Source organism: Dipodomys merriami, unplaced genomic scaffold, assembly GCF_024711535.1.
Source record: "Dipodomys merriami isolate MVZ:Mamm:240054 unplaced genomic scaffold, mDipMer1.0.p SCAF_5, whole genome shotgun sequence".
Lineage (NCBI taxonomy): Eukaryota > Metazoa > Chordata > Mammalia > Rodentia > Heteromyidae > Dipodomys > Dipodomys merriami.
The window spans coordinates 56,046,484-56,067,124 of record NW_027206068.1 but is presented as its reverse complement, the minus strand read 5'-3'; the positions used below and the strand labels follow the sequence as shown (position 1 = coordinate 56,067,124).

General features: G+C 35.6%; 1 protein-coding gene across 1 annotated transcript in view; it reads left to right on the top strand.

Moving 5' to 3' along the window:
* The window catches only part of Slc13a1 (solute carrier family 13 member 1), a 66,808-nt gene extending 46,788 nt beyond the window's left edge, over positions 1–20,020 (top strand). The window contains exons 8-15 of the mRNA XM_069996661.1: positions 181–300; positions 3,937–4,035; positions 4,434–4,535; positions 7,611–7,717; positions 10,142–10,251; positions 15,348–15,509; positions 17,079–17,216; positions 19,491–20,020. Coding sequence (XP_069852762.1) covers positions 181–300; positions 3,937–4,035; positions 4,434–4,535; positions 7,611–7,717; positions 10,142–10,251; positions 15,348–15,509; positions 17,079–17,216; positions 19,491–19,628 — 976 coding nt within the window. The 3' untranslated portion in view covers positions 19,629–20,020. The remainder of the gene's footprint in view (positions 1–180; positions 301–3,936; positions 4,036–4,433; positions 4,536–7,610; positions 7,718–10,141; positions 10,252–15,347; positions 15,510–17,078; positions 17,217–19,490) is intronic.
* Positions 20,021–20,641: the final 621 nt, after the last annotated feature.

The window sequence follows — 20,641 nt, the reverse complement described above, 5'->3', positions numbered from 1 at the left end:
TTTTGGGGGATGGAGCAAAGTTACACAATGGAGACAGGAGACAAAGGGAACTAGCTGCTGTGGGTACTGGTGAACCTCTTTCTGGATTTCCTTCTTGGGTAATATCACAGGAGAGATGGACTTCCATCAGGAAGAATCCCACTTCCCTCCTCCCTGATTTCTTCTCTCCATCCCACACAGACGCTACCCTGAATGTCAGTGTCTCAACTTTGGATCATGGTTTATATTTTCTTTCCCGGCTGCTGTTATTCTTCTTGTCTTATCCTGGATCTGGCTTCAGTGGCTTTTCCTAGGATTCAAGTAAGTAAAGACTTTACATTCACAAAGCAAAAGTTCCCAGCTCCTTATCCAGTGCTCTTCCACCTGTGTCTTCTCTCAATGCCCATTTCCACTGCTTTCTTACTTGCATGAAAAGAACACAAGTGAACATATGTTTTAAAGGCAAGCTGGATTCTTCCAGTTGAAACAAGGTTGCATATGGAAAAGAATATAGAGAAAGCATATAGTATTCACTGAATCCTAAACCAGTGTGATAGAAACAGACCAGGAGGGCATAAGGAACTCACTACGATGATGTTTCAATCCAAGTTGTTAATGTAGAAGTTTTAGAAGTCTTGCTCCTCCACGTGATTTAATATGGAGACATGCATGGATTATCAACTTATTTTGAACTGTAACATGCTAGGCTTCCTGCTTTCTGCTAGTATCAAAATTGCTACCATCTTTTACAAGAAGTAAAATAAAGATCTGAGAATATTCTCTGTGAAAGGATATATTGAATTAAATACTTCACACACGTAATAAATATAGAACACTGAAACATTTTTGAAATTGTTTTAAGAACAGGGCAATGGGAGGAGGGAAACAGATAGCAAGTGTTTAGTAGGGTACATTGCACACATGGTTAACTAATACATGCTAGGAAAAGTGGCATTAAAACAAAAAGAAGGGGAAGAAGAATTTGGAGGCCAGGGACAATAGTGTGGCTTCTCTCAGGCCAGAATGTCTTCCAGAGTAAAGCAGTAAAAAACAAAACAAATCCCTCATCAGTAAGAGCACTGCCAAGCCAAAGGGATCCAAGTTGAACAAACAGGAGTCAAAGTAAGAAACTGATCAACGAGGATCTAATGAGGTCACTGAAATGTCAAATAATGCACTTGAAAATACTTTGAACATAGTGCCTTGTCTAGGTTTCAAACTGGCAGCTCATGAGCACCATGAGGTACATGAGTTAACAGCCAGCCCTGAAAATCATGAAGGACTCCCCCATAAAACCTACAACACAGCCTGTTATTGTCCATTTATTCAATAATATTCCACAAATAAAGTCAAAATAGCTTTATAGCAAGCCTGAGGGAATTTTTCCCTCCCTGAAAAAAAAGACAATGTAAAGTCATTTTTTTACAGCATTTTAATGAACCAATATCAAGGACCTACAAATCAAACAAGTGTATTATTCACCAAACCAGCTAGACTGAAATCAGCTATTTGTTCTTCTTTTGAAAAGCAAAACACTATGGCAGGGTGTGCGTCCCCTGGCTGTGAACTCATTTTCCAATTCTGATAACCTATGGACCAATTCTCTCTCCTCCCTTCTTCTTCCCTTCTTCCTGATCAGTCTCCAGAACTACCCAATTGTGTTATTAGTGGTAAGATGGCTCTGATATTTCAAAATAAAAAATAAAACATTCTATCCAGATTGCGGGAGCAGCATGAGACAGTTCTCCTGCTGGAGCAAATGTGCGGAATGTCACTCACTTCGGCAGGTGGCCAGCAGGAAGGCAAGACCAGCTGCATCCTCAATGCCCCTCCCAGGAAATCCAAGCTTGTGGGGGCTGCTTCCATCAGATAGCAAGGCTGGATAAAGAGGAGCAAATCCCAGAATCTCAGGTCAATATAGAAAGTATTTAGTTCTCGGTCCACAGTTGTTTTATTCTCTGTTGCTACATAGAATAGCTTTAAATAAGTAAATATATACACAACACACACACAGAGACACACAATCATTGCTATTATTTTTTAAAGAGACTGGTACTTACAAAGGAGATGATATAGGAGAAATACATTCACATATGTTCTCTTTGGGGGTAAAAATATCCCAACCCCCTGTGAAATGTAGGTTTGGGGCCAAGCCCATAAAGCATGATCAGTGACATAGTTAAATATCCCCCCTTACTGTCCTCTACTGGTTAGACACTGCGCTGCTTCTGGCCCTGCTAATTTTTCAGTGTCCCTTTCAGCCTGCCAGGATGTTCACCTCAAGAGGTTTTAGACTGACAAATAATCAGCCACTCCCCTGTCAGGCGAGTATCCATTTTGAGTAGTTCACTGGCTGTTCCACAGTGAATTCATCCCTTATAAATGACCCCAGCATAGTTGGGGAGAGAAACTCATCCATCATTGCCTCTGAACTTGTTTAAATAGAGAGGCAGACCCATTGTCATAAGCTTCTTCCTTCCTTTGTGAAGGCATTCACCTTCAGTTGCAACAAAAACAATTGGTTGACTTAACTATTTAGTAACAATGCATACCATCCTGTGGACTGGGTAGCAAAACAGTTTCTAAGGAGAATCTTCTCTTTTTCTTTAGCTATACATTTCTCAAGGAGGCCCATGTACTGGTTTCATAGAGTGGTAGTTACGTTGTGATAGATAAAAATTGGAGACTGGCCCAAATCAGTAATTGAGATTGTAAAATCGATTTATTTCACCATTGATCACAATTGCAATATTTAATTATGTTTAGTGGTTGGGGGTATACATGACTGTGAGAATATGAATATATAAGGTGGATAGCTGAAGAATTTTAAAACTTCTGCTTCTTCCAAGGGAATCACAGTACAAACAAGCTTCTGTAGCAGAGTTAGAGGGAAAATGAAAATGAAAATAAGGCATAAAATGTGTCTTCATATAATCACCTTCTAGCCACCCCAGTCTTCCTACTTACTCTCTCCTAAATATGCATGCTCAATCATCAGTTTTATAGAAGAAAACATTCCTATTTTTATACCTACACATAATATAAACTGGCCAAGCTACATCTCAAGAACTAGTCCAACCTATGTGCTTCCACCATTTGTTTTTCTCGGGAGGAATTTTTACATCTAGAACAGTACTCCACAAAAACTGTTCAAGGCTTGAAGAACTTGGTATCAAGACAGAAAACTTAGTAACAAAAAGAAGTCACCACAACAAGCAGCTAAAACAGTAAAGAATGGTAGTTATTACTGGAAAGAAACTAGATAGTTTATTGGGAGTTGGTGCAGAAACTTATAGGAAAAATGTAATCGTGTTTGTTTGCTTCTGAGAACAAGCCTAGGGAGGACTCTGGTTAGGATCAGCATATGTGACTTTCTTATGCAAGGATAAACTCATGTTTGACACCTTTGTGAAAAATAGATAGTTCTGACACCAATTATCTCAAAGATCTGTCAAAGGTACTATTAAGTTGGTGAGCCAATACTTCCTGTGCATGCCAGCATTAAGAGATCTTGGGTCAAAGGAAATATTCATAAATATAGCCACTCTCACTATCCTCCATCTACTAATTACTGGGATAAACTTGTACGTGTGTAGCAATTAAAAACTAAAATGTATAATGCATATATTTTAAAAATATAATAATCAAGTATATAATAAGGTGATAAAGTAGGCACATGTCAACATTCCAGAAGTACAAAAAAAAAGGAAACTTGGGTATAGAAAGAGGTGGTTGGATATATTAGAAAGCAGGCAACAGAAATCAAGCATTGTAAAGTAAGAAAACCAGATAAAAAAAGAAAATTGGGAAAAGGGGTTCAAAGAGAAAGGAGATATGTGCAAAGTACATTGATATATTACCAGGGAGCGGAAGGCTTCATAAAGTTTTCACAAATATGTCTCATAAAGGAGAGGAGCGGTGAAACAAAATTTTATCTAAGAGACCCTTTTTTTTAAGTTTTAAGGAGATGTTTAAATGTGGCAAGACCAAAACATTCAAAGAAAAAGCCTGTGCTGATGTGATTAAGCAAGAATACGAAAAACTTGGACCAATGAGGTAAGGGGGGGGGGAATCAGGGGAGGGATGGAGAAGAGAAAGGAGAGGGAGAGGGAAATGTGGAGGAAGGGAGCTGGAGTGGGGGAGGAAAGGAAAAAATATGCTGCAAGTAATTGAAGGCAAATTAGAACATATTCATCTGCGAAGTACTTGTAATATTTGATTAGGGCCCTAGATTTGCCAAGTGTTGTGAGTATAACTTGACATGTCAAAATACATCTACTGTCTAGAACTAAAATTTGTCAGGCAGAATGACAAGAAGTTGAGAGTCTCTACACATTCTATTTTCACAGAGTCGACTGCTTTGTTAAGGTGATGCTTTATAATAGCTTAGAAAATTTTCATAAATCTTCTGACTGGAACAATAAGGAATGACAGTGCTGGATTTTTTTCCACAGGTATCAAGAAATTGTAACCTTGGTCCTCTTCTTCATAATGGCTCTGCTATGGTTCAGTCGAAATCCAGGGTTTATTGCTGGTTGGTCTGAACTTTTTGCACAGTAAGCATGACTTAACAATGCTTGATAACTGCCTGTTTTAAACTCTACTTCTCACAGGTTCCTGTAGCTTTGAAAAACTTGAATGAAATTCCATTCTTCTTTGCTTTTGAAAAGATTGTATGGCTAATCTTTTCAGGGAAGAATGATTTTTAAGGTATGCAGTCTGAGGTAACACTAGAGAAGGGATTAGCCATTTTACTCTGTAACTAAACACCTGGACTCCTAGAAAAGGTTGTTCCCATCCTTGCAAATTAGAAATGTAATGAGGAGAAAGGCTATAAGCTATATGGTTAGGAGAAGCGGTGGTGGAACAACACCTTGCTTGAGTTCCATTCCTGGCTCTTCAGCTTGATTTGAGCAAGTCACTGACATCTCCCTTAATTCATCTATAGAATGGAGACAATAGTAGCAACTATGGATTACTGGGAAAGTGACAATTAAACATGTATTGCGTGCTAAATGCCACTTGATACCTCTTAATAAATCTGGCATAAAATCATATCGGTTTGTTTTTTTAAAAAACCAGTTCTTTACTTGTATGGAGGACTATTTGCTGGATTCAATATCTTCTTTCCATTCATTTGCGTATATTGTTTAATGCTAGTTCACGACAGATTCAGCCCAACACCCTCCATTTTGTAGATAAGGAATTCCTGAATAAGTAATGAGACTGATTTTAAAAAACGAATGTTGGAAACCAATCTTAGTTAATTTTATCTCTCGGCATCATGCATACCAGCAGTCATGACTGAGTCATGCGAATTGAGGCGAGATTGCAGCACAGTTTCTAAATTAAGGACCATCCTACGTGTCAATATAAATAATTTGGTTTTGAGATTTGTGTTCTCAATTTATTTTTCACGGAAGTACTCTAGTTCCTAAATTCAGCAAATTTCTGACTTGGACTTTCTATCTTACATCTCTCAGCAAGAATCTACAAAATTTGAAAGTAAAATATATAATACATCAAACAAAATTCTTTGAGTCTTATATATTCTGGCCATATGAATAGAGAAAGTCCTTCCTTCCTAAATTAGAGAATTCTGATTTTACAGGCATAGCCAATACTTTTCAAAACATGCAAAAGTTGAAACTAAGTTTCTGTTGACCACACAAGTCAAGCGATGCTGTAAATTAATCATGTTTTGAAGATTGCTTTTGCTTCATAAATGTTTTGTTTCCCTTAGGAATAAAACTTTTCACTTTGAAAGGTCAAAACAAAAAGGATTCTCTGATTATTTAATGCAAGTTATTGTTTAATGAAAGATTGGTTCTTTGTTCTTTTACAATAAAATATAAACCAGTGTAAAAAATAACTTCCTCACTTTTAAAATTCGACCCTTACCATCCTAGATAGTGAAAGCCTTTCTCTAAATACTAGTGCAATAAGAATTAAATGGCATCAGACACTAGCTAATAAAAACTAAGCAAAACTCCCAACAGGAAATTCAACACAATCAGCTTCTAATTTTTATTCCTGTGGGAGGATAATGTAATTTGGGAGGTGTTTTGTTTACAGCAGGGAAACAGTGGATTTGCTATAGACAGGTGTTCCTGTTACCTATCATTCTTAGAGAAGACAATATGAAAGATAATGAAAGCTTTTAAAGAAGATAGGACTTGAAAATATAAATCAAATCGACAAACCCGAATCAAATAAATGGCATTTAAGCATAATACCTAGTAACACCTAGATAACTGAAAATCAGAATAAGCTAATAATAAGCCATAATAAGATAATAATTATAGTTTCAAGTCTTTCAAAAATAAATTATTCCATATTTATGCCTTGATTTTACCTAAGGTATTTATTTTGTAGACTATATGGGCCATGTACAGGTTTTAGGCAATTTTCATTTCTAAATCTAGCATGATATATTAAGATTTATTGCTCCCATCTAATGTTTTCATTCCATCTGTTTGAGCCTGGATGAAATTCAATATGTCTTTTCATATAAAGCAAAATCCAGTTACATGATGCCTGCTCCAATTTGGAGGGGTAAAAAAAATAAAATAAAAACCTCAACCAAAAATTATGAGTAAAATAAAAGAATAAGGAGACAATACAATTACAGCTATTGGACAGGTCTGTAGAATAAATTCTGTTATAACAAAAAAGAGAATAAGACAATATTTAAGAGAAACAGACAGCTTTAAAAGCTGCTACAGTGAGAAAACAAAAGCATTTCCCTGACTGTTCAGTTTCAAGTAAATTCTGCTAAGAAGATTCTGTAGTATATAAACATTACTGAGTTATAAGATAGGAAAATAATCCTTCCAGTATACATATTTCAGGCCATGAAAATGCACTTCTAAAACCTGTGTCTAATTAGTTATGCCTGCTTCATTTATATCTGGTCTCCAGCCTTCTTAACAATTGAGGATACTGGGAATTTGTCTTTTTGCTAAACTGGCCTGATGATTCTTAGAACTCTGTTCCTGAATCACTTTTGATTTATACAATAGTCACTTATGAGAATCTCATGATCTGTTTCAATAGTTAATATTCTTGGTTGAATTTCATTAACTGCAAAGCATTAAATGGGATGTATTCTTTTCTTCAATATGCCAAGGACCTAGCTCTGCAGAAGTATGTGTTATATCATGGAAAGCAGATTAATTCCCATTCACACTGTAGAGAAGAGTTTGAGGGGACTCTAGCAGAGTGATGTCTTGACATAATTCAATAGACCAAGTTATAAGTCAATCATAGGGGGCTTTGCCTACTCTAGCAATTTTAGTATCGAAATTTTGGCTGATAAAACTGAAAAGAATAATTAAAAGAGGAAAATGGGTAACAAATTGTCCTAAAAGAGAAATGTTCATTGTTGGCCTGATACCTCAGCATCTGTATATGCAATATTGAAAATATGAAGAAATTTATCAACATAATAGAATGTCCAAGATGACTGGCTTTAAGTAAACAGTTGTAAATCCATGGATGTTTCGGGTCCAGTTTGTCCAGAATGTAGAACCTACATCACCACTGTTATTTAAACATAGTCAATCAATTTTAGCTTATGTAATTTCTTAATGTTTATTTTAATATACATTTGTGTTGTTGCTATTTTTCAGATATCCTGGTTTTGTTACAGATTCAACTGTTGCCTTAATTATAGGACTCCTTTTCTTTCTAATCCCAGCTAAGAGATTGACTAAAACTACATCCACAGGAGAAATAGGTTGAGTATCATTTGTAACTCTGATTTTGACTGAAAAAAATTATATGTATACATATATAATCCCATCAGTTTCGGTTAGCACTTAGAAGGAATAGCTGTGTTGATACAACCCCTGGCTTAGCATGCCCTGCTTATACACAGCCTAACCCCAGCACAGAAGGATCATGTGTTTGTGGAAATGAGTAGATTTCATTATGCATCATGGTTAGGACACTTCTGTGAGTAACAGCATTTGTCCTATTACAACCCCAATTTCCTTGCCACAAACACAATTGATCTTACTACTAACTAACATAAAAACAAGAATGTAGATGAGACTGCTCTATGGTGATGCCAAAGCATTGGATGTTAAGGACTTACTCAAGGGATGTCTATTTCAAGAGAAAGTGCATTTATAGCTTCATCATAGTCTCAGAGGAAAAGCAAATCAATTCCACATAAAGATAACCTAGGGTCACAACTGAAAGAAAAGGTATTCAGGGAAGCATTCATTTATTTGCTTCACATAGACAAAAAACATACTGACTTCATGAGTACATTTCCCCCTACACACATGTGTTAAGCAGAAATATTTATGCATGTATTCAGGAAGCAGATTCTTGCAGGGTCAATGTGGGACAAACAGATTATTATGGACTAGTATGGTTGTGGAATTTTTCTGGGTTCGATTTGGTTTAGCTTGATGGCACCAAGAGTCCTACAGTTAAGTTGACCCACCTGACTTCACAAGTCACTTATCAGTAAATGTCTAATGTGTCAGATTTTCAGGACATGATCATACATGAGTAGCATAACATAGAAATAAATGGTTTCTGTTCATTTTTGATAGACAAATTCAAAATTTTTATTAATGTTTTTTATTGTGAAAATACCATACAGAGGGGTTACAAGGAAATGAGTACATTTCTTATCAAGCATTGTTGCCTCCTCCTTTGTTTCCCCTTCCCATCCCTACTCTCCCATCTATCCCCCCAACCCCCTCCCCTGCCAAGGTTGTAAAGTTCGTTTTTCAACATAACGTCTTGTACATCTCATTGTTGCAATGGGTCCACCTGTAACCTATTTAAACAATTTGTTTTTTGTCCCTTCCCCTCCACAAATTATACAAACATCAAGTACAGTGAAAAGGGGGTTATTAGAATATCTTAATGTGCTTTAAGGAGATATTATATAGCATTTATTTCTGTGAGACTAAAAATTGCAACCCTTGTGATCATAGCCCTAAACATGGCAAGTATTGAGGACAAATTGGTTTCCTTGGTTTCCATATCTGGATCTCCTCTCAGAAAGGTCCTTAGTCCTGTCCACAATCCCTTCCCTCCATTTTTTTTACATGCTGTACTGGTGTCTAAACTCAGGACTTTGCATTGCTAGCCTGTTGCTCTGTCATTCAGCCACCTGCGTCCTGTTTTTGTTTGTTTGTTTGTTTGTTTTTTCTAGTTATTTTGGAGGTAGAATCTCACGGACATTTTATCTGAGCTTGCTTCAAATAGCAATTCTCCGGATCTTAGTCTCTTGAATAGCTAAGATTACAGGCATGAGCCACACTGGCTCATGGATATTCACAAATTCTTTAACTTGTTTTCCCCTGGTATATGTTCTTTTAGAAATGTTGAACATAACAGTTTAAATTTTAAAGAAATGTCATGTGCAGAGGGGTTTGCATTTTGATAAGGTATGTGGTCTTACAGGTATATGGTAAGAAAATTGATAGTTTAAAATTTCAATGATCAGGGAAGCCAACTTCATTTTGGATTTGGAGAAAGGAGATAGGAAAGAAAGCTAATACTAACCTTTTAATGTCTCCATGTACAAGCCTGCCGATTACACAGAAATATTAATTTAAGGTAAAGTGCTCCTGAATTAACTTACCTATGAAGAAGTCAATGGCACAGTTGTAAGCCAAATATTTGGAAAAATCCTCATGATAATTGTTTCATGAGCATGGTAATACTCAACAATATTTTAATTCTTTAATTTGAACCTGGCATTCCAATTTCCCATATGTCTGAAAAAATTAAGAAAATGTTAACTAAATATTAGTGAATAACACTAATGCTATTGAGGAACCAAAAGAGTAACAGAGAAAAATATAACCTATGGTGCTGTATTATTCATAGCAGGAACAGTAGAATAAGGCATGAATGATGTTATTAATGGAGGTTATAAGTTACCTGAATATATTTCAAAACATTAAAGTATTTTTCCCAAGTTATAGATTTTTCATCTTTATAATATCATATTCTACCTAAGGTAAGTGAAAATTATTTAAAAGCCGAATTAAATCAAATACCTTCTTTAAACATAGTATCTGAGGGAGAGATGGGGAAAATGATGGAAGGGGTGACACTGATCAAGACACATAGACATTGATGAAAAGTCATATTTTAAGCAATTTTTAACCATAAAGCTTTTGTTTTGCAGTTGCTTTTGACTACTCTCCACTGATTACTTGGAAAGAATTCCAGTCATTCATGCCCTGGGATATAGCTATTCTTGTTGGTGGAGGGTTTGCCCTAGCAGATGGCTGTGAGGTAATACACAGTGTGTAAGATGTTTAACAATTAGCCAGGATGTTCAAAAGGAAGACATAAAGGGAGTTTAGCTTTAAGCTTATTCAGTTTTTTTCTTGTCATTTAAACAATTCAGGTTCAGTAGCCATGCACTGAGGATACCCCACAGATGAGGTGAGGTCATAGTTGAAGAATTTTCACAGGCTGCAAGCATATATTCCAGCATGTCAAAAGAAACAGTGCCTGTGGAATTGTTAATCCATGAAACAGTATTAAAAGACTAGTTTAGTAAGAAAAAACCTATATACAAGTAATATAGTGACTTATATTGAAACATATTTTTCATTGGAATGCTTATACCTTTCCCTTAGTTCATGATGAATAGGAAAGGTTCTTGGATATATCAATATATCATGGTCCATGTGTTTGTCAAAGAAGGGGAATGAGAAATATTATTAGACTTAAATATAGTTAATACATACTGAATGAAGTCCAGAAGAAACATTTTTTACCTAATCCTATCTAATATTTTGTTATTATGTCCAATCTTAGGAAAATAGAATTACCACAGAAAGATAGATGTCTAGTCTGTGGCTTATCTGTCCAGTTGATGTAAAATAGTAGTAGTCTGGGGATGCCTTTCTCTTTTATAATAGCTCTAGTTATTGCAAAATTGCTGAAAGAAAACTATCATCTTCAAAAATTCTACAAAAATCCCTTACTCCTACCATTCTTAAGAACAACTCATTTCTGGGTTTCACACTGTTCTGTAAATGACTCAAAGCTTATGGCTAGTCCATTACCTTACTCAACTTTCACATTGAAAGGAATGGGGATAGAGTTATTGGGCCAAGTCTTTTGGCTTCTAAGATGTGACATTTTTACATTTCTTAAGACAAATAACTATTTCTACTTTCATTGATGACCAGTTTGGAGACTATGCTTCTAACTTTATTGCCAATTTTCCACATAATATTTAGAGACTTGCATTTTAGCAAGAAGATTTAGTAATGGCTGTAAGCCTTAGAAATTATCTCAAGTTTGAGAGCCTTTTACAAAATTGTTTGGGTTTAGATTTGACTTGCCTCATTACCTACCAAACTGCAATGGTAGAAATATAAGACAGTAGCACTTTTCTTCTCCACTATTTCAACAGTAATGAGATCTGAATTCTCAGGATAAATAACTTCCATTTATATGTCTGCTGAGTTGAACTGTGAGGAAATCAGAATCAGGAGTCTGACATTGATGTGAATTTTGCTCATCTCTCCAGCCCAGAATATCTGTCTAGACCGGATTCTAGACATTCACAGTGGCTTTGATAGCATAGACCAGACCGTAGAACAACAAAATCTAAGGAAATGAAAAGGTGTGGATTCTGTTGACCTAACAGGTTCTGTTGGTAGAAGAATTAGGGAAACCATGGAGGGAAGTTTAAATTCCTACTAAAAATCATAGCAATCAGATTTAGGTTTCTGCAAGAATACCCAGAATAAACCCCACCACTAAGTGGTGAGACTGAAGTCATGAGTGTCAAAATAATGGCTCTCGCATCTAGCTCTCTAAAAGATCCACAGAAACTTAATTTGTAAAAATTTTGTTTGAGAATTATTTTCAGGATTGGAGATGTGGTGCAAGTGGTAAAGCACCTGCCTAGCAAACACAAGACCTTAATTTCAAACCCCAATACTGAAAAACACTTATAATTATCCTGACAAATATGTAGGCTAGCTAACCATTCCAATAGAAAACAGTGAGGCAGAAATAATATGGCCTTCACCACATTACTTTATTGACCTCTACCTTAAATACCCTTGCTTTGACATGATTGGTCTCTCCTATGCTGGTAGACAACATCCAATTCTAATCAGTGAGTAATTGCTCCTCTTTCCTTTTCATATACCCTCCAAAATCTTTCTCCTAAGGTAAACATGGAGGAGTGAACAGTTTACTTTGATCTCCACTAAACTGGAAAAATCAAAATGAAAAACAAAAAAAGTTGGTCTATAATGACAAAACCTATCTGACAGTCAATAACAGGAGATGCTGAAAAATTTAGAAGGTGGAAAGAGGATATTTGGAGAGTGACTTTTACAAGCAGGAAAAAACAGTCTAAGATAAAATATGCATGCCAAACAATGGAAGAGCCAACACGAAGACCCTAAAAGTGTTCAGGACTTGGAGGTAGCTGACAATGTTGAAAGCTGGGTAAAGCCAGAGCTGAATATTGTGAGTGGTTTAGAGAGCAAACAAGAGGTTGTGAGCCTCTCACATGCTTTCCCCACGTCTTCCCTGGAAGAAAAGAGACAATAAGTTTGTGGACCATGATTGGCCCATGACTAGCTCTTAGACCATGCCTCAGTCCCCTACATTCCTTTGCCTGGCACAAAGAGCTTCCAATAACTACTTTGTAGTCTTGTTTATAAAATAATAGGTAGTCAAGGATCCTCAGACAATTGGGAAAGCCTCTGATACAATCTCAAATATACCTGTATATGTATATACATGTATAGATGTTTATACATATGTGTGTGTGCGAGAATAAATACAAAGGGCAAAAAAGTAAGAAAAATACCTGAACCAAGGAAAACTTAACAGTTGTTGCTGATGCTTCAAAGAGATGTTAAAATAGTAAAGAAAAGAAACTAAAACATAAGAATACAACAGAGCATCTGAACTTTAGAAATATGGGAGTAGAAATGAAAACCAGGACCCAAATGTAAAAGAAAGTTAATGTTTAAAAAGAGAGTGATAAGAGAACTAGAGCATTAATCAACCATGTCTAACAGTCAAATACTAGAAATTATAGAAAGAGAAAAAAACTAAAGAAGGACATTTCCAACAATGGTACAAAGAATTTCTCAGAAATGAAGATCGAAATGCTACTATGAGAGAGCTACTGGAGCCAAAGTCACAATACTTCTTGGAGAATTTTGACACAGTGGCCTCCAGATGGAGTACAAACTTTTCCGTATCTAGTCAGAGATAAACCTCCTCTTAAAGTATAGTATTCTATGATGAATATATGTCAGTGGGCCCTAAATGGTATTATCCACCTAGTTATGGCCAAAATTATAAATCAAAATGATGTACAACATAAATTACAGCTGGAACCCTATCTATGATAATTGGCCATTTGAACTGCAAGTTCATTGATTGTAATTAGTTTTTCTTATTTCTATTATTATAATTAAGTAGCTATGAAAAGGGATTTCAACTCAACAAGTCAGTTTATGAGTACAAAGCATCTTGACCAACATCACTCCATCCATCATTCTCCCCAGTCTCTCCCAACTCCGTTCAGCCCCTCAAGCTACCCGGTTCCATTTTCATATATGTACATTGAGTATTATGGCTGTATTTGTCCACCCTTCTTCTCTCCATTTGTCTGCCCCATCCTGTAACTCCTTTTCCAATAACCCATTTTAGTTTTCCAGTATTCATTTTGTTAAACTGTAAGCTTGTTGTTCAAAGGAGTTACACTACTGGATTCCTCCTCTGTGTATGTCAAAATTTAGCTGGTTTGATTGTGTACATATGCATATGGTCCTGTATGTTTTCATATATATTTATAATTTAGATCTACCTTTCACACATGAGCCTAACTTACTTCATTTATCATAATTTTTGGATGCCAATCCTAGTTGATGTGAACATAAAAATTCACATATACAATAGCTCATTGAAATCATTGCACAAAAATATTTTCCCTTCCCTGTACTTGTTAATGTTTTGGACTATGTACATACAGTGAATCAAAGATCAGCATGTCATTAGCCAGGCTGATTAGCCCAGCTGGAAGCCACAGGTTAGAGATCAATGACACTTGTGTTGACTCATGAAAATCATTTAAAATCTGTAATTCTACAAATGCTGACCTATCAAAATAATATGGAAAGTGACTCAGCAGGTTCAGATCCAAAGATCCTGGTTCAAAGCCAGCCTTGGTAGGAGAGTTTGTGAGATTCTTAGCTCCGACTAACCACCAAAAAACTGTTAAATGGAACTATGGTTCAAGTGGAAGAGTGCCAATCTTGAGTGAAAAAAGCTAGGTGACAGTGTCTATATCCTAAGTTTAGGCCCTAAATCAATCAATCAATCAATCAGAAGTGGAAGAAAATAAAAAGGGTATGAGGCATACAAAGATTTAATTTACCTTCCATGTAACCAGACCAGTTTGCAGGAAATTAGAGAAGAAATAAAAGAAATAAAAGACTACCACAGAGCATAGAGGAGAAGGGAATTCATAATAGTGAATAGAGATCCCAGAATAAAAGTTGTGTAGATGTAAAGAGAATCCAGTCTCAGATGGAATAGGTAGGCGATATTCCAGAATAGACATCATCGTGAAGGAACACAAATAAAAAACCCAATTACATGATGTTTGTTTATGTGTTTGGGAGTTCTCCAGTTACTAGAGAATGTGATGAATTAGTGGTAGACACTTGGGAAATAGAGCATACAAAAGAATGCAAGCAAATATTTCCTGGGAAAACAAAAAGAAGTAAAACAAGAAAAGTAAACATAATCACAGAAAGCTAATAATCATAGTCATGGCATTAGGCATTAAATATTGATATAACCAGCAGGATTGATATATGAGTTTGGGCAGAATGTAGGCATGGTCAGATAATATAAGAAAATGAAATTCTCACACAAAATATCAGAAAATCAGCAAATGTTTCAATTTGAAAAGTTGGAAAAATGCTGACTAGAAACTTACCTTGAAGGTTAATTATATTAATGGTTTAATGTGTAAGTTAGCGATAAGGGTTGAAAGTGGGTGCCAGTGGAAAACACAACTCAGACATAGGAGTGGTAACGAGATAAAGAGAAAGAACTGCTCTTTTCCTAGGGTTCCATAGTCCTGAGTGAATAGTTAGCCTATCTACATATATTTAATTACAGAAAATTAGAGCTTAATTGAGCAAAGGGGGACCGAAAATTCTCACATTTACAGTGTAGTGTTGAAATAAGACTGATTGTTCCTCCACAATCAAGAAAATGTGAAATTATACTTCTTGAGTTCTCAGAGGAAACAATTTTTTGCAATGTGTTAAAATTCTGAATAAAATGAATTATTATTGAATAATAAATATCACAAATTTGTTTTTTAGATATCAGGACTGTCTGAGTGGATAGGAAATAAACTATCTCCTCTAGGTTCGTTACCTGTATGGCTAATCATTCTGATATCTTCTTTGATTGTCACATCTTTAACAGAGGTAGCCAGCAATCCAGCTACCATTACCATCCTTCTCCCAATCTTATCTCCATTGGTGAGTATCTCATGTGTTCCATTTATGTTCTTCTCATCCAACAAATGATGTAAACTCTCTTTTAGGCTAAATTTCTAGGTAACTTGCAGATTGGCCTTTATTTGTGTTAGTGCTCCTTTTAGGTGACCTTGAGATACAAGAAAACTGTTAGACTTGTCCAAGTAGCATGATTTTCAATAAACTATTTATCTTCACTCAGATCTGGTTGTTTGTCATATGCAAATGAATGAGTGGGTCTTTCTAGATCCATTCCAGCTTTGACTTGGAACTCAGCATTTCCTGGAAAATTTAGTACTTAAATATCTAGCACTAACATTTCTCCCTCCAGAACATTGTTTCTAAATTTCTGAGAAGTGTTTCATATAAGTAATTTGCAGATGAGTGAAATGCTATTTTTTACTCCCGAGGCTTAAATATCTTAGACACAGCTTTCTACTGCCCAGGGAAATTTTTAAAGAAAAAGACAAGAATTAGGTTTGCCTGGAAAGAAAGACTCTCTTCCTTTTTCCCCACCTCAGTAACAATTACAAGAATTATGTGTAAGTAAAATGTTTTTTCTTATTGCTATTAGTTTGATGAAATGAAAGAACTTTAAATTTATCAGGAATGTCATTTAAAAAAAGAGAAACAAAGGAGGAGGTAACAATACTCAACAAGAAATGTACTCATTACCTTACTGATGTAACTGTCACTTCTCTGTACAGCATCTTTACAAGAAAATAAAATAAAAAGAAGAGGAATTCCAGTTCTGGAATTGCGTTACTACTGACACTAGGATTTGTGTTAAGTTTCCTGAACTGCTGTTCAAATCAGAAAAGGAAATGTAAGACTGCTTATTTGTGAGCAGTTGTTGGTAATCTACCATTTAGAAATTTTCCTCTGTATTTTTTTCAAGAGGAAGTTATAAATTATGTGACAAAGTAAAATTGGTAACAACGCTTCTGTAATGATCTCTAAGTAAATTTTAAGTTTCATTTGTCTTTGAAGCACTAAGGTTGGTAGAATAATTAGATGTCTACAGATACAAGGACCTGAGACTTTACCTACAGTCTCTTGCTCACTATATGTTTGGGCAAGTTCCTTTAGCCTCTCTGGGCCTCCATTTCCTCTTCTGCTGTTTGGTCTTGTAGTAGCCATCTCGTTATGTTGCTATAACTATATATACATATATCATGCATATAGATACACACATATATAAATATATATTACCAGATATAAAATATGCCTATACATATAAGTAGCACTGTGAGCAGCACTAGATAAATAATAAATAATAGAATGTAGTTTCTATACTAAATGATATTTTATTTTCTAAATGAATGGGATGGTAAAGTTTAATTAGGCATGGTAAAGTTTAATTAGGCAAAAATTAACAATTTAAACAGAAACTATAAGAGGAGATACTTTCTAAAAAATAATCTCTAAGTTATAACGTCATTTAATGCATAAAATTTGACATCATTAAGTTGCAACTGTCTTCTTGGTAAGTTTATACTAAAATCGTTGATTTTGATGTGTGATGCCTACTGTAAAATTAGACTCCACTTTTCTTTTTATCTTTTATGATAGGCTGAAGCCATTCATGTGAATCCTCTTCAGATTTTACTGCCTTCCACCCTATGTACTTCCTTTGCATTCCTTCTGCCAGTAGCAAATCCACCAAATGCTATTGTATTTTCCTACGGCCATCTGAGAGTCATTGACATGGTGAGTTAGCTAAGAGAGTCTATCAGATCCAATGCACATTTTTTCATATGAGATGTCTTGAATAAGTTGTATTTTTATACCATAATCAACAGCTAGGGAAGCATGGTGTGAGTTCTGCTTGTGAAGGTATGTGCATGACTGGTCATAGAATTCTTTTTTTAAGACTAGTAGCCAGAAGTGAAGATGCCATTCGAATTTATAACTACAAATTCAGAGGTGTTGCTGCATGAGCAACAGTCTGGGAAAAGAAGAACATAGAATGGCTCAATGCAACAAATTAAACTTACCATGTCAAGGCTTACCATGTCAGGATCGACCCTGACTCAGGAAAAAAACAAAAAACCAAAAACAACAACAAAAAAGAAACAGAGCTAATGAATCCAGGAATCAAAACTGCACTGTGGTGTCCTATCACAAATATAAGAAACAACATTTGCTCTGAATAAGACACTGGGCTCAGTGCCTGCCTGATGAAAAGCCATCTTTTCCTGTCCTGATTCTAATACCGGCACCTATACACTTGAGCAAGTAATAACAGAAAATAGAAGAGACAAAACATGCACATTTTTGCTAAATATAAAAGTAGTGATAGTGAAGAGCTAATCTGAGATTATTTGGAATTAGTGCAACCTTCATCCCCAGTTTCAAAGCCAACCCAAACCCTAGCATAATCAAAGTGAATTCAATAAGATTTCTGTAGAGTCCCAAGATAAGTTCAGGTTCCATCTTTCCACCTAGATATCTGTTCCTGAATATCTACATCATAATTCTGCATGTGTTTTTATGCCTAATCATGCCATATGTTTCCACAAGCTAAATGTGCATAATACAATGTGTGCAATGTCCTATGTAAGCATTAAATTCAATAAAAACTGGCTCTAGAATAAACCAGTAGCTGTGTGGACAGAGAAATGAGCCAATGCCTATAATCATTGCTAAGTATCCCCCATTTTGATTTGGGGCTCCACGTTTTAAAGTGAAGAACAGAAGGGTCAATGAACATTTTTATATGTTTTTAATTGTAAAAATACTGTACATAGGGGTTACGGGTAATGAGTACATTTCCTATCAAGCATTGTTACCTCCTCCTTTGTTTTTCCCCTACCATCCCTTTCCTCTCTACTTCCCCAACTCCTCCCTTCCCCCCCACCACTCCCACAAATTGTAAAGTTTGTTTTCAACATAGTGTCTTGTACATCTCATTGGTACAGTGGGTCAACCTGTATCCTTATTTCAGCATTTTTCAACAAACATTTTTTATAAAGACCAGATAGTTAACATATGGTCTCTGTCACAAATACTAGTATAGCATCAGAGCAGCCAAACACAATATGTAAACAACTGGGTATGACTGTGGTCCAGTAAAACTCTACTACCACTACCAACAACAACAAAAATAAAGGCCAGCTCCTACCTGAAATCCAGCTACTTTAGAGGCAGAGATGAGGAGGATCATGGTTCAAAGCCAGACTAGGCAAAATCTTAATGATTTATCACAATCAATAAACGCTTATTGTAATGGTACAAATCTTTCATCTTTACTATGTGGAAAGAGTAAGTAGGCTATTCATGATTCCCAGTGGTTTGAGCATTAAGTGAGATCCTATTCAGAAAACAAGGAGGTGGGGGGTGGTAGGTGGAATGGTTGGAGTTTGGCTCAAATGGTAGAGTACTTTTCTTGTAAGCCCAGGATCCTGAGCTCAAACCCTTTATTGCAGAAGAAAAAAGATCAAGAGCAGAAGTTGGTAAGCCCTATTAAAATGTACAGGCATCAATTAGTAGACATGAGATACATTATTAAAGATCTAGAAAATGGAAACACTAAGAAAAAAGAATAGAGGTGACATCACAGAAGTTCAAGAAGAGAACATTTGTAAAAAAAAAAAAACTGAGAATAATGTTTAGTAGTGAATGTGCACAATTCTTTACTCTATGGCCCTGAAACCTGGCCATTGAAATAAAAAACTCAAAACTTAAGTTCTGATTTACCATGCTAGGAGGGATTTTTAAGAGTTTATTTTTCTCTCTTGAATTATAATAATGGAAGTATTTTCCCCTCTAAAACCCCTTTCCAACAAAATACTAAACTAAAATAAAATTTTAAACTAAGAAATATTTACTTAAGTACAAATTCTCTTAAGATATGAATCATGACCATTTGTACTAATCATTTGGGATCCATATGAATTCACAAGTTGCTTTCTTAGCAGTATTCTTATTCCCCTGTGTGTTTTCTCTGCAGGAGACTGACATTTATGCTCTTTCTTGTTCAAGGTTAAAGCTGGACTTGGTGTTAATATTTTGGGTGTTGCTGTAGTGATGCTTGGCATGTTCACTTGGATTGCACCTATGTTTGATCTCTACACTTATCCTTCTTGGGCTCCTGTGATTTCTAATCAGACCTTGCCATGACAAGCACAGAACTTCTGACTTTTTCTTGGTGACCTTTAGGAATCACTAAGAAATCACTATAGGAAATGGCTGTGTTTTAACTAGCAGCACATTTAAATGAGGTAAAGTGCAAATACTATGGGTCCAGACAGCACCCCAATCCTGCTGTTTTACCATGGAGTACATATTTCATTTGAGAAGCAACCATAGAATGTCTGCAAGCCTTTGTGAAGAAGTTCATGGTTGAGATTTTCTCCTGGACTGTCTGCATCTTGTTTCATCCTAGAATAATTTATACGTTGACCTTCACTTCATCTAGAGTTGGAGTTCAGTGTAACATTTCAAGCACCAATTTATTACTTCAGCAATTTCCCATATAACTAAAGACAGAAAATAAATGCACAAAGCACTTAGGTTCTTGGGTCAATCATTTCTACAATGTTTAATGTTGCAGCGATTTTGATGAAACACCAGAGGCTTGGTCACATATTTTGAGATCTGTTTGTATTGGTTGATGCAAAATTCGTCTTTTTTTTTTCAAAGAAAAGGTTGTCTACTTAAATCTTAAACCACAATACTGTCACTTTCTGAAACTTATCTGTTTGTTCCCTATTTGCTTATTTTTTCTCAATTATATGTCCCACATTTATTTATGATCTAGAATATTGATTACATTTTTCTCTTTTCTATTCACTCAATTTATCACTGCTGAATTATATTATATGATGGAGACATTTGCATTATGAAAGAAATAGAATGATGTTGGATCTCCAGAAAATAACATAAACACTTTAGCCTGATAACCATAATGAATCACTTTCAACAGCTGTTAGCTGTATTACAAAGGTAATACTTATTCAAAATTTGTTTAATTGAACCATAGATCTCTCATTGCATCTTTGTATCTGGATGATGTATCAAAACTGACTTATGCTAGGGTGCTGGTGGCTCATGCCTGTAATCTTAGCTACTCAGAAGGCTGAGATCTGGGGATCTTTGTTCAAAGCTATCCGGGGCAGGGAAGTCTGTAATGC